Source organism: Pteronotus mesoamericanus, unplaced genomic scaffold (genome assembly GCF_021234165.1).
Source record: "Pteronotus mesoamericanus isolate MK-2021 breed Mesoamerican mustached bat unplaced genomic scaffold, CSHL_Meso_final contig_27, whole genome shotgun sequence".
NCBI lineage: Eukaryota > Metazoa > Chordata > Mammalia > Chiroptera > Mormoopidae > Pteronotus > Pteronotus mesoamericanus.
In genome coordinates this window covers 23958152-23973062 of record NW_026555115.1, presented here as the reverse complement: position 1 = coordinate 23973062, position 14911 = coordinate 23958152, and the positions used below count along the sequence as shown (strand labels likewise).

General features: G+C 45.0%; 1 protein-coding gene across 3 annotated transcripts in view; it reads left to right on the top strand.

Annotated features, from left to right (window-relative positions):
- The window catches only part of KALRN (kalirin RhoGEF kinase), a 721333-nt gene that overhangs the window by 204703 nt on the left and 501719 nt on the right, over window positions 1–14911 (top strand). For all 3 annotated transcript variants that reach the window (XM_054575198.1, XM_054575190.1, XM_054575189.1), the window contains exon 2: window positions 6972–7046. In XM_054575198.1, coding sequence (XP_054431173.1) covers window positions 6972–7046 — 75 coding nt within the window. The remainder of the gene's footprint in view (window positions 1–6971; window positions 7047–14911) is intronic.

Genomic DNA, 14911 nt, shown 5'->3' with positions numbered 1-14911 from the left:
CCAGTTAGATTCCACCCAGCTCTGGCCCTTGCTCCTGGCTCTCTGAGCTTCCAAAGCCCTTGTAACCACATCTTTGTTCTCACCTTCCTAGGAGCCCACCCTATGGAGAGATCAGGTTCAGAGTGAGATCACCTTCATGCTCTCCTTTCCATCATTCCCTAAATCTGCTTCTCTGTTCAGCCAGTAAGCTCTCTCCATCTCTGGCACCCAGCTTGCTTGGCCCTTCCTCTCTGCTTTGGCATGCACTGCTCCCCACCAGAGCACCAGTCTGGCCCTTCCTTTATTCAAAATCTAGTTCAAAGATCACCAGTTTCGGGGAGCTGATGATTCACTTCCAACTCACCCTCTCCACCGCCTTAAGACCTGTGAGTGCTCGTGTTCAGTTCAGTGTTTCTTGAGCCCATTTCATGTGACAGGCACTGCACTAGGTGCTAGGGTAGAACCATGGGTAAGACATGGTCCTATACTCAAGGTGTCAGGGTCAAGCTAATGGGGAGTAGAATGAAAACACAAATGCCTTTCAGGAATGATGGAGTACAAGGAACAACCAGGGACATCTCAGCTTGACTTGGAGGTCAGGGAAACTACAGAGGAAATGAGGGGTTAGACAGAGATTTAAGGGGTAGTATGAACAGAACTGAGCGACTCAATTGATATTTGGGATGTAGGAGTGGAGGAGTCTAGGATGCCGTCCCAGTTTCTGTTTTGGTAACTCAGTGGATGAGGACACCAACAATCAGGGGATGGAAGATACAGGGCAGCCAGGTTGAGAGCAGGATGGGAGTATCTTTAATAAAATCTTAGAATCTTGTTTTTTATACAGAGTCTGGTAACTTACGGATGTTATGGAAAACAGGTGCTAGGTATTTTATTATGTTGAAAGCTCTCAGAGGGCAGAAATTGGGTCTCCCCTCCAAGGGATAAAATTGCCTGAGATACGCACTGTGTTCTCATTAAATTCAGAGTTCCCTGAGGTGGGGACTCCCCTCCTTCCTCTGTTTCCCTTTCAGTATTACCCAGCAGGGTCTTGTCCCTGTAGGCGAGAGTGCAGGTGTGATAGAGGCATAAACCTACTGACGCATCTGTCCTCCAGGGCTAGCTCAGAGATGGCTCCTTGCCGTAAAAATGACCAGTGACAGTATTTATGTTACTGAGAGCAGTGAGGAAGACAGGGGTCTGAGGGTTGGAGTAGTGGGAAAGATTTATTGTGAAATTGAAATATTTAACCTACAAAAGAATGGTTGAAGCTACCAAAATTCCCCATGGTTCGGACAGGTGTTATTTGTAAATACTTCTACTGACAAAAAAAAAGACATGTTCCAGTCTCAATGCCTTGGAAGGGGAAGTTATCTATCTCTTGGATAGCCTTTTTATTCCAGAGCTGAACTTGAATGATGGTTACAGAGTAATCGCTGAATCTCTGGAATTCCCATAGTGGAGATGGGAGGCATGATGGGAGGGTGTTTTCTTGTATCTCTCTCTGCTTCGGAGGGAACTCTGGAATAGAAACCTATGCTTTAGTGTATAGCATTTCCCCAAAGGTAATGTGCATGTGAATCACCTGGGTTTCTTATTAAAGTGCACGTCCTGATTCTACATTTCTTGGGTGGGGCCTGAGATTCTGCATTCTAGCAAGGTTCTATCTGGTAGGTGATGCTTATTACTTTGAGTTGCACAGCTTTAAGACTCAGCTTTAGGAAGTCTTTCTTTTGAGCCTCTTTGCATTCAGTACAGGTGGTGTTCCATCTCTGATAACAGCCCATTATCCTTTCTACGTACCTGTCTATCTCTGCCTGGAAGTCCCCTGGAGAGCAGGATCTAACCCTTATTTATCTTAGTATCACCAAAGACTATCATAAGGCCTAGTACATAATAGGTGCTCAATAAAGAATTTATGAAAGAATGACTCTGTGAATTGAAGACTGTCCATAATTTACCCAAACCAAGATTTGTCCTATCAAGCTCTTGTACCTCTCTGTTGTAAGACAAGTTTCTCTGTGCAGCAGATCTGTCAGCATTCCAGTGTCAGTTCGATGGAAGCTCCACACTGACCACCACCAGGACAGAGTGGAAAAAGGAGGCAGAGAGTTGAGCATGGGGGATTGCCATCTCAGTGGTGAAACATTAGAATATTTACTCAGTTACTTCTAAATAAGTTCAGATTAAGGGAGTGTGACTGAAAACTAAAGGAAGTAAAGAGCAATCCATGGGTGCCCTGGCAGCTTGCACTTCCAAATGATGCACAAGGCAGATTGCACAACCTTTAGTTGCTTGATTCTTCACTTGTTGAAATAAAGATTGCTTTCTGAAGGAAGTTGACATGGAGCACAAGGCACCCAGCTGCCCTGGGGGACTCACTGCCATCCCAGAGCCACAGAACCATGGACAGGGACTGTGTGATACACAAGCTTGTCCTGCTGTTACACATGGGGCCACAAAGAGGCTTGGAGCCAGAGTGAGAATGGTCAGCATTTCCCAGCATGGAGAATGGTGACAGGAAAATGTGAAGAGGAGCAGGTAGCTGCCATGTAAGCACAGTGCATTTGGAACGGGGAGTAGGCAAAAGTGGGGCTTAGAGAAGACCCACACTGGAGATCCTGGGGAGATGGCAGTGGTAATTTTTACTTCCCTAATAGACACAGAGCATTTCAACTTTGCTAATTAATGGGAACAGCAGGTTTGTAATTCTGCCAGCAGCAGGACTTGGTTTGGGACTGGTGCTGAATGTCAGCAGAGCACGCCTTTGTCCTTCAGAGAAAACACAGCACTCGCACGGGTCAGATCCACAAGGGTGTCCTCTGTTTCTTTTCTTTCTTTTCCCTACAGTAACTCCCAGTGTTTAGGCACTTTTATTTCTTCTTGGGAATAAGTAAAATTCCCAGGAGGAAGTAAGGGGCCTACTATTACGGTAGGTTTTTCTTTTAGAAGGGGAAGTTGGTATATGGTTGATCTAGAGTTTATAATCTATAATATCAAATATACCTTATACTAGAGATTGCAATTGCAGTTCAGGTCTGCCTCACAGAAGGTCTTCCATCATTAGTCTCCCATTTTGGTAACTGGGGCTTCCTGCAAAATTGGGTGACATGCCTTGAGCATCACAATTCTTAACCTAATTTCTGGGGAAGAATGGGCTGGAAGGCCAGGGAAGAGTTGCTTTAGCTTCCTGAAGTACACTGAGCCTCATTACGGAATTTGTTCCCAGTACTTCCTTTCAAAGCATATTGATCTGATAATCTGAGGATCTTAAAAGCTAATGAATGTGAAGAAAAGATTTGAAAAGTCTCAGAGCTAAGTGGTGCTCTGGAGATCATCTACTCAGATCACCTGCATCTGGTATGACAGATGAAGCCATTGACCTTGCGCAAGTCACTATAGGAAGGGTTAACAGTTCACTCATTTATTTATTATTTCATCAAATGTTTATTGACTATATACTAAAAGTCAGTCCACATATATACCTGATAGCGAAAACATGTTGCTCTTTTCTTGGTCCTATTTGAGTTAGCATTCAATGGACTTCCCTTTTATTGTAGGTTCTGAGAGCTGGTTTTACAAGGGCCCTTGGGGAATTGATACATAAGATTGTCAGCCAGTGCAAATAGGTTTTCAATGTGGGGTCACCAATTTATAAGCTGCTAGGCTAGTTAATTTAGCTTTATTTGGCTTTACCTAATATATATACAAAGTCTGTATGGAAAAAGTCCAGCCATTGTGAATATAATGAGAACAGTTTGTGCGACATCTATGTTCCATGTAACCTGGCAGCAAAGGACAGTGGACTGGAATGTGCATGTTTGAAAAATGATGACTTCACTGTACTAGTTAGCGGGTGCAGTAGACATCACTGAGTGAGCATGTGTCCTGTGTGGCTGTCTCATTCATAATGACTGAGTGAATAGAGCAACGAATCTTCATCACATTTTGCGTTAAGCTTGAATATTCCTACGCAGAAACTATTCAGATGATTCAGAAGGCCGCAGCTCTGGGCAACTGGTGATTGGCAGCTTCATCGTGACAATACATCTGCTCATGCATCATGTCTGGTGCAGAGTTTTTTGGCAAAACATTAAATCACCTGGGTGACTCTTCTCCCGTACAGCACATATTTGGTATCCTGCGACTTCTGGCTTTTCCCAAAACTAAAAGCACCTTTGAAAGTGAAGAGATTTTAGACTGTTGATGAGATTCAGGAAAATACAACAGGAGAGCTGATGGCAACTGAGAGAACTGTGTGAGGTCCAAAGGTGCCTACTTTCAAGGGGACTGAGGTGGCATTGTCCTATGTACAGTATTTCTTGTATCTTGTATCTTCTTCAGTAAATGTCTCTATTTTTCATATTACATACCTGGATACCTTCTGGGCAGACCTCATATTGTTGAAGCTATTTGTACTTAAATTTTTGGCAAATGAAAAACTAATTCAAACCACTAAGACAGCTTTTATTTAGACAGATGCCGGAGCAACTCCTTTTGTAATGTGAAAAATCTTGTTGGAAATGATTATCCCCTAGTTAAGGATCTTGTAAATCTGGACACTTTAGGGTTTCTTTTACTGGGCCCAACCCAGCAGGTAACTCAGTGGTGGTGTGAACTGGATAGGGGAAGACTCTGGCATGGAAGGAGGAAGCCCTAAGAACCTTAGAACAGCCCATACCAAGATATTGACATTTACTGTAGCCTGTGATTGCAAGCTGTATGGACAAACTGCTCCCTTCTCTAGGGCCTGAAGCCTGAAGGGGAGAAGGAAGTGGTGGGCATGATGAGTGGGATTCCATGGGTGGGATCAAGGAGGGAGTAGGATAGGGAAACTTTTGCTTCTGTTACAGCAAATTGGAGACTCTTCCTTAAGATCCGGAGACTATGTGGAATTAGAGCTCTCTTGTATATTTTAACAGAAATAGGGAGGAGAGGAAGAGCTGTGGAAAAGTAGGACAGGAGTTTTGGAGAGAAGAGGGTTGTGTGGATTTTTGTTACACAGTAAAATCTCATTAGTTGGGGCTTTGCTATTTTTGAACTTGTGTATAATCTGAAGGAAGACAAGGCTGGAGTTTAGATTTTCATATTAAAATGTTTTCTATAGAAATGTATAGCATGCACAGTAATGTAAAAGAGAAATGTTTTAAAAGTGACATATAGAAAGGTATTACATATGTGAAAGTAAGCTATTTTGATGCAGAAGCATAATTTTACACAAGCGATTCATGTATTAAGTAAAGATGATCCTTGTCTAGCTGGTAAGGCCTGATAGGACTTTTTTTTTTTTAAACCAAGGAGAACTGATACTTATTACATGAGAGTAAAAAAAAAAAAAACACCCCAAAACCTATATATTTGTTATTTCTGTAATAATTTATTTTGATCCAAATTAGTTTCTACTAGTGAGGTTTAACAGCTCTTCTATGTTAGAAGATAAAGTCAGTGCATAAAGACCTATGGGAACTAAGGACAGAAAGTACAAAACAACGCTTGTAATGAAAATTTGCTTTTTATGGTGTGATTTTTTTCCCCCTTCAATTGCCTACGGTTTTCTCAAAGTGAGTCTTATAGTGGGTTATTCCAGCATCAGGTACTATGGGCCAACTTGCCAAGTTGCAAAGAGAAGCAACTGATGAATAAAAAGGCTCACTGTCCTCATTTAGTGAAAAATTGTCAGAGACACTTAGGAAATTTGTTTTAGGTTAGGGTATGACATCTGACCATGGCAACCGGCATTCTGGGAACACATCATTGCTGTTCTTTTGCTGAGTGTGCAACCGCCTCATTTCCCTTCCCTGGGCCAGTCATCTTAATCTTAGGTTGTTGTCAAAATTTCCACCAATTGTGGCTCTCTTGAAATAGTCAATGTTTAGAGATTGAAACAGCCCTGAGTGGGATTGTCCTGCCCGGCACGTTTCTCCTCTAGATTAGCACATTCGTATGGAAGAGAGGAAGCCACATACAGAGAGGCACTAGAGGGGGTGTCCATGGTCTCTGGTTTTGTCTCACTGAGCTCACACAGTGTTGCCTCTCTCCCAGGGTCCATCTGTGCCATATCCCCTGTGCTGATCTAAGCGTGGGCTGGCTTTCCTGGAGAGTCATACAGGGGTACTCAGGTTAAATGATAGGGGCACAGTGCTAGACTGGGGTTTTGTGTGTGTGTGGAGGCTGGCACCTCCCTTCCCACGCATCTCACCCCTAGTTGGGTTGTCCTTTCCCTCCTGAGGCTATTGTTTCTCCAGGCACATAGTTATCTTCCATTCTGCGTGGGCCCCCTGCTTCTGCCTACAGCCTTCTGATAGGAACTCTACTAGACCCCAGAAAGGACTTCAGCAGAGGAGCAAGATGTAAGCAGAGAACGAGTTGCTGAAGAAGGGAATATACTTTCTTTTCGGGAGATTTGTGTCTCCTACCTTCTAGCTGTTATGGACTGATGATGGTGACTTTGAAGAGGAGGGAGACAAAAGTGAGGAAGGGTATTACATTCAATTTTGCTTTCCAGTCAGAGGTTTTCTGTTTTCCTTTTCCCATTGGTAAGTGAAAGCAAACAGTTGCTGTGCCACACAGAGGAAAGGCAAATAGAATTAGGTGGGGCATTGTGATCCATCTTGATATCAATTAACCTGTTCAGCAAATATTTACTGAGTGTTTACCATGTGCCAGACACTGTGCTAGCACTAGAAGTACAAAAATTACTTTTTAAAAAGCCCTTATCTTTTAAGGGTCACAGTAACAGGGCTATAGTTGTTGCCTCCAGGGCATGGTCCTTTGTATATGTGGAGGGGATGACTTGGGCTGTCTTTTCTTGGTCCCCCCTGTGGCCTGGCAACATGTGGAGGTGTTCTTTCTGTTGTGAACCCCTTCCTGTTCCACTGGGCTGGGCTGTAGGGCCTGAACAAGATGTGATGGGGTTGGGAGGCTGAGGGTGGGACCCAGGGATTCAGCCACCTGGCCTCTTTCACCCTGATTCCTTCTGTTTTGGTGTCACACAGGTTCTTTTCGGAATGATGGTTTGAAAGCTTCTGATGTTCTTCCCATCCTAAAGGAAAAAGTGGCCTTCGTTTCTGGTGAGTGTCTGTGGAACTTTCCTCCATAACATACCTAGAGAAGTTGTGTGAGTGTGCACATGTATGGGCGCTCCCTTCTCTGTGGGTTAGTGAGAGGGAAGTGGGAGTGGAATTCACACTCAGAGCGGCTACTTCGTCTCTGCAGAGGAAGGCAGAAAGAGAAGGGTGAGTTCTGGTCCCAGCTAGGTATTCCGGAGGATGTTTACTACCCTAGGTGGGTATCCCCTCCAAAACAAACCTTACACCCCACACACATATACAGCTCACCTGCCCACCCTCCCAGGCCCCACTGAGAGATGCTCCAGCTGGCAAAGTCTGTACACTTTACAATTCCCAGAGGTTTTATTTGGGTTCTGCTTAGAGTCAGTCATTGACAGGATATTAAAATTTTTTTCTGGCTACTTCCTTTGTCTCCTTCCAGGCAAGGGAACTCAAGTGAGTGTTTCTATCTATTTATTCTTCTGAATAATGACTTCCAAATATTTATTTCTCTCTTCAACCCATCTTGTGCACCTGGACCTTTTAAAGTGTAATTCAGGGGTCAGCAAACTATAGTCTGTATTTTGCTACAAGTCACCTACCTGCTTTATGTGAATAAAGTTTGAGTAGAATATAGCCATGTGAATGTGTTTAGGTAGTGTATTAGTTTCCTATTGCCACTGTAACAAGTTGTCCAAACTTGGTGGCTTACAACAACAGATATTTATTCTCTTACAGTTATGGAGGCCAGAAGTCCAAGATAAGTTTACTGGGCTGAATAAGTGTATCAGCAGGGCTGTGCTACATCCAAAGCTCTAGGACAGAATTTGTTTCTTGCCTTTTCCAGCTCTAGTGGCTGTCAGCATTCCGTAGCTTGTGGCTGCATCATTCCCATCTCCGCCTCCATGGTCACATTGCCTTCTACAATTCTGTCTGTGTCAAATTTCCCTCTGTCTCCAGTAAGGATACCTGTGACTGCAATTAGGCCCCCTGTGATAATCCAGGATAATCTTCCTATCGCAAGATTCTTAATTGTATCTGCAAAGCTTCTTTTTCCAAATAAGGTAACATTTATAGGTTGCAGGGATCAGGTATGCTTAGGGGACATTTTTCAGCCTACTACAAGTTTTGTCACTGGTTTCTTTGTCACTACAATAGTGGAGTTGAGTAGTTTCAGTAGAGATAGATGGCCACAAGCCTAAAATATTTACTAAATGGCCCTTCAAGAAAGAGCTTGGTAACTCCTGAGGTGAAGGAAGCTGAACTATAAGGTGCACCTGCATCACTCTGGGTGCCAGTTCTAGGGCTTCATTCAGGACTCCTGGGTCAGAATCTCTGGCAGGGGCTGGGGGAATGGCAATGTGAATAGCCAAGGACCATATTTAAAGAAAAATGCTCAAGTGCTTAAGCTTCATGGACTGAGCTATTGTTTCTAGATGATTCTGATCATCTATAAGGAATGGCAGTGAAATCACAGGGAAAGAGCCAGTACAGTCCCACAGTGCAGGGGTTTACTCCACAGGCAGTGCTGGCCTGGCAGATGGGCAACTGCCAAAATGGAGAAAAAGGAGGGAGGGGAGGAGAAACCATGCAGCAGATATCTCCCGCCTGACCAGAGGAAAGAAGCAAGTCCAGTGATGCAGACTGTTGGCATGGGAGGTGAGGGCAGAGTATGAGATGAGAGTATGTAAGCCTTTGTAAGGTACTATGTGCATTCCATGTTAGTATGATTAGTAGTAGTAATAATAATACTACTTGTATTTTATTATTATTGTTGCTGTTAGAGGAAATAGACCTGGAAGCTTCCTGTTCCCCTTAGTGTTAGGTGTGTGTATGTCTATTAGGTAGTAAGCCACTGTCACTGAAGATGTTGAAGCACAAACTGATCCCTTGGCAGAATCACATGGCAGTGATTTTAATGTGAGTGGGGGCAAAGGTAAGGCAGCCTCCCAAGCCTTTGTAAACTTGGATCTGAGTGCTGAGCATGAGGGAATATCTTGAGTAGAAGCCTGGAGGACACTGGGCAGCACTGGGCTTCTGACTTCTGCTGCTGCCCATAATCTGGGCTCCCAGGAAATGGCCCATAGCCTCTGGAGGGCTGATTGGATCTTTTTCTCTTTTGAATGGCCCTGAGCCTATTCAATCTGACATCCTTCTTGTCCCTGGGTGTCCTCCTAATTAATCCTCCCATTCTCTCATGTCTGGTGCTTCCTTTACCTGCAGTGTCTTCCCCATACCTTCTTCCAGTCTGAGTCTCTCATCTCGTTTCCAAGTCAGCTCCCACTTTACTTCCTCCAGGAGGCCCTCCTGGCTTCAATAGATAGTCTTTGAGCATCATCTTATTTCCTATCAGTTCGGGGTATGAGAATGCAGACATGGTACACTTAGATGTGGTGATGACTGCTTGATCATGATTTATTTTTTTCCCATGTGAGTTCAGTCGGACCTCTGGGGCAGGGCCCAGCCAGCCCTAAAAAAGAGCTTCCCAAGCGTAGGGAGTCATCCAAATGGAGCACCCAGAAGCAAGGTGCCAGGAAGGCAGTTAGTCGGGCATGAAGCAGGTAAATGCTTCCCAGAGCAGGACCAAGGGGGTTGGCAGTGTGCAGCTCATGCCCATGTACCCATGCTGGCCAAGCAGCCTGGGGTAAGTCTTATTCATCTGCACGTGGGCTTAACGAACATTGTCCTTCCGTGCCTGGGAAGGATGCTGAGGGCACCAGGGAGATGACTGCCTGCATTTAAAAAAACAAAAACAAAAAGCAAATCAAAAAAGCACCTTCTATCCTGAGCTTTTAGAAGACAAAACACAGAAGTAAGGCAAAATAAAGAAACCCAGAATTAAATGACGCAGTATAGCAGTTGCATTCCTTTCTGAGAAAAAAGGCTCTGCAGGAAGGTGGTGAGCAGAGAAACAAACTATTGGCTGTGCCCGCCCTCCTTGTGCTGGTGCCCCTTGTGTGATCAGGGTACAGGGATGCTGCGCTGCCATGGGAACGCATGTTTGGTATAATCCGGTGCAGCCCAGCAGCTTCTGCAGGTGGGTGTGTGCACGTCTGTGTGATGGGATCTGTGACTGTGTCACATGGAGCCTTTGTCGTTCCAGCCAGGCCCCATCCTGCTTTGTCATTCACAACCTCCCACTTTGCCTCTCTCTGGCTTCCTTTGTGTGTTATGTCTCCCACTCACAGTACCCATTGTCCCTTTTATCCAACCTTCTTGCGCAGGGCTCACTGCACCACTGTTATCTTCATGTGCACTCACACCCTGCTTTTGGCCACCCCCTGATGTCCCTTTCTGCCACCTTATCTACCACCAACATTGTTGTGGGAGATAACAACAACATTGTTCCCAGGGAAACTCCATGTTGCTATGGCACAGTCTTTTGTACTCTAGACCTGTGTCTCTCAATGTGTGTTCCATGGAACAATAGTCCCATAAGATGATCCTCAAAAAAGAAAAAGGCCATGGACAATAATGTGGTGATTGCTGGGGGGTGGGGTATAAGGGGACTAAATGGCAATGGAAAAAAAAATACAATAAAGGTTACATTTTAAAAAAAGAAAAAGGAACCCTGGCTGGTGTGACTCAGTTGTCCTATAGCCAAAGGGTTGGGTGTTCTATTTCTAGTCAGGGTACATGCCTGGTTTGCAGATTCAATCCCCCAGTCCTGCCCAGTCTGGGCACATACAGGTGGCAACCAACTGATGCTTCTCTCTCTCCCTTACTTTCTCTCTAAAAAGTGTCCCTCAGGTGAGAATTAAATGAAAAAAAAAAAAAGTGAAAAAAAGTCCTCAGGTTAGAATGAAAGGAAGAGGGGTTTTACCTGCAGAGAGGTTTGGGAAATAGTGCATAATATAGCCCCCCTCCTGGAGATCTGTTCATTAAAGTGCCTATCCATCAAGCACATGAGAACATTTCCCAAACTACAGAATAACCTCATCCCCTTAAAAATATCACATTATCCATTAACATCTTGTGGAACTAAAGTTACTTGGACTGAATTTTGGTGTGATTCTTTAGATGTATTTTTCTTGTTTGCCCCCTGCCCTGAAACTACCCTAATCTGCTCGCCCTAACTGGAGCCCGACTCCCCCTGAAAAATATCCAGTTTTCCATTCTCCTCTACCTCAATCAGGGAAGCCTTAACTTTCCCTGCTTTTGGCCTTGCCACAGCCCCGATTTGCCCTGTGTCTATGGAAGGGGATCAGTGCCATTTCTAGAACATCAAGCCATCCCCTTCCTCTTTCTTCTCTACATCCCTATCCTATAGCTTCTCTCACCAAAGTCTTACGTGAGTAAGGTGTACAAATACAAAAAACAGCATGTATTTGATGATCAAGGTAATGGTGCTTTTGAAGATCCTCCCACTGTTTCTGTCACCTTTTCACAACTTACCCACTTTTGTATCTTACCCTCTGGGACCCTCTTCCATAAGGCACACTGACTTCAGCAGGGGGTTCTCATTTTTCATCTCTGCTTATCCCCCTCTGTAACTTCAGCACCCATGCCAGTTATCAATCAAATTCTATAGATTTGTTCTTCTCACCCTTCTTGGCAGCAAAGTCCTCCACCTCCCTACTGTGACCCTGTGCATCCAGGACCTTGACTCTTAATATGTCTGTCTGTGGCTTTAGGCTCTTACCTTTGATGCTTTCTGATAATCCCCTATCAGTCGGGAGAATGTGGACATCAGATGAACAAAACATATGCCTTCCTGCTTCTCTGGGAACTCCTAATCCAGCAGGATATTTCCCACCCTCAGTGGGCCTGCTCCACTTACTCCAGGCATTAGCTCTATTCTGCCTTCACTCAGGTTAGAGCCTGGCATGGACACCACAGCCAGACCTTTCAACTATGCCCCAACACCCTGCTGCCTTCCCTCATGTCCATATCATGCACAGTCCTGTCCTTCATTCTCTGGGACACTTGCCAATGGTGGTCCACTCGCCAGTGGTGACCCACTCCACCTCTCTCCCAGCACCTCAAGCCTACTCTGGTACTTGGCAGGTGACCTCATCTCATATTTCACCTAAAGAGCTGTGTTCCGCATGCAGGCTGACCTCCCACTTCTTCATAATTTATCTGTTTCCCCTCCTTCTTTGAGTTATATTAGACTACCATGGAGAAAGTGGCAGGACCCCTCCCCTTGTACCTGCTCTGAGGCCTTGCTCCATTCATTGCCCCACTCTTTCCCAGCATAATGAATCTCTTCCTCCATGCTTATTCCTCCTCTTCTTCCTACAATCTTGTGAGGTTTGCTCCTTTCTGAAAAATATCTGGCCTAATCCCACTGCTCTCTCTTGCCTCCTTATCCATACTTCCTGAAGGGAGGGGACTATACTGCCTCAGGCTTTCTCCCCTCACTCCCCCTCCTCTGCCATCTGCTGCCTTCCCCAGCCATGATTTTGTGAAACTTTTATCACCAGGGACAGAACTGGCTCTGGCTCAGGAAGAACACTGCCAACAGTTCTCTAAACTCCTTAGTTAGCCTTTGCCAACCAGATAAGCCCTGGCTCCCCTTGTTTCCATGGCTCTGCTCTTAATGTGTCCATGGAAAGTCAGCAAGAAAGACAGCAGCTGTGGTTAAAAGCACCTGAGTGAAAATCCTTACAGTGAGGTAAGGCTGGAGGGAAAGGTCAAGGGTGTGGGAGAACCTCCCAGACCTCAGGAAGCCTTCCATTCAATCCTTCTGCTTCCTTTTCTATAAGTGGAAGGCAGTTGGACTATGGGGACAATTTCCAAAGCAGATGATTTGAGAATGGTTATGTGTACAAAGAACAAGCGTCCATGGTATGGAAAGTCTGTAGCTGGGGGCCTTGGACTCAACTCTGTGGTGTATCTACACAAGTCTGCCCTGGTGTGGGGCTGGAGGGGAAGGTGGGGGAGTGTGGTAGTGCTGAAACATTTTTTTTCATTAGAGCAAGTCTCTCAGTGGCGCTGATCTTGTTTAATCCTTTTCTCCTTGCAGCCTCCTTATTTCCTCTACAAGCGGTATTCTGGAAATGATTTGGGTTTTATTTGTTGAGCCTCCGCTCTGTCTGTGTGACTTCAGGACCCCACAATCACAAGAAACATTATTGACAAACTCACACGTGGGTGGGGTCCTTTGGAGGCTCTATCTACCTTTCTTTGGATGAGATCCTTTTTCTAAGGGCTAAGCTTTAAGCTTCTTTTCCAGCATTGAGGATGGCCATGCCAACCTTCCCTCCCTCTTGCTTTAGATTTCCTTGTAGTCCCCACTCTGGAGGATATGAGATGGCTGCCCAGTAAGCATGTAGGGTATGGAGAGTCTGTGATTATGACATGGGTTTTCTTTGTATCATAGTCAGTGCCTGTAACGTCATGGCTACTATACCTCAGCTTCATCCTCAACTAATTCTCCTGGGAAATTTGGCCCTGCTTTCTAATCATAGCACCCATTAATGAATAAGAAGTTTAGGAAAAAGAGGAAAGAAAAAGCAATCACATCAAATCCCAGACTTCTATTAATAGCGGTGCTCATTATTTTACTGTACTCCTTCCAGCTTTTTTAAATGTGATATTTAGAAAACATTTGTAATCATAGTGTGTACAATGCATTCGTAGTGATTAAGACCTTGAGTATCCTTATTGCTAATAAAGATTCATGTGCTCCTCCTGCAGGAGTTACAATACAGGTGGCACCTCAGGCAGGCAGGCAGAGGTAGGTCCTTGGCTGTGTGAAAAACACTTAATGTGGAGTGGCATTAACTGGAGGCAAGTTTCTGAAGGCCTATGGGGCAAGGAAGGATGAACACCCTGTTTTATTTCATCCAGTCTTTGGAGAATTGCCCTCCATTATTTTGGAGGCTGATGTTTCTCAAAGTTTGATCTACAGACCACCTGGAGTGCTGATTCCTAGGCTCTAATCCATATCTAACCCTCAAAGGCTGACCCCAGCAATCTACAGGTTAAACCAGCAGTCCCCAATCTTTTTGACACCAGGGACCAGTTTCATGGAAGATGATTTTTCCATGGACAGGGAGGGTCAGGGTAGGGCGTAGTACAGGAGGTGGAGCTCAGATGGTAATGCCATGATGTGGAGCAGCTGTAAATACAGATCAAACTTCCCTTGCTCACCTCCTGCTATGTAGCCTGCTTCCTAACAGGCCATGGACCTGTCATGGTCCATGGCCTGGGGGTTACGGACTCCTGCATTAAGCAACTGACTTAAGACTTTCAGTCAAGATGGTGGCATAGGTAAACATGGCTGGCCTCCTTACACAATCTCATCAAAATCAGAATTACACCTAAACTATAGAACAACCATTATCCACAACTGTCAGAAATCGAGCTGAATGAAAGTCCTACACCTGCAGAATTAAAGAAGAAACCACATCAAGACTGGTAGGAAGGGTGGAAATGTGGCAAGGGCTGGTTCCACACCCATGTGTGACAGATAAAAATTGGGAGGGATATTTTGGGAGTGAGGGGTCCCAGCCCCATATCAGACCCATAACCTAGAGTTCCAGTGCCAGGAAGAGAAGTTGCCATAACTTCTGGCTATAAAAACCAGCATGGATTGAGGCTGTGGAATACAAAAACTGCTGGACTTCCTAGCAATTCCTCTTAAAGGGCTACTCATAAACTTACTCAGAATCACTCTCTGAGCTCCAGCGTAGGGGCAGCAGATTGAAAGGCACTAAAGACATATGGGGGAGGGGGCAAACTGAATTGTATAGCATCAGGACAAAAGCTGGTGGTCAGCTTTCTCCCAGACAGACATGCTGGCAGAGGCCACTGTTCCTTGTCTGAGCCCTCCCCCAACAGAGCCACAGGTAGGTGCCATATCTGAGATTCTACCAACCTGAGTCACACTGTTGTGTCCCACACCGATGATCCCCTGAGGCCCGGCTTTTGGGCCCATC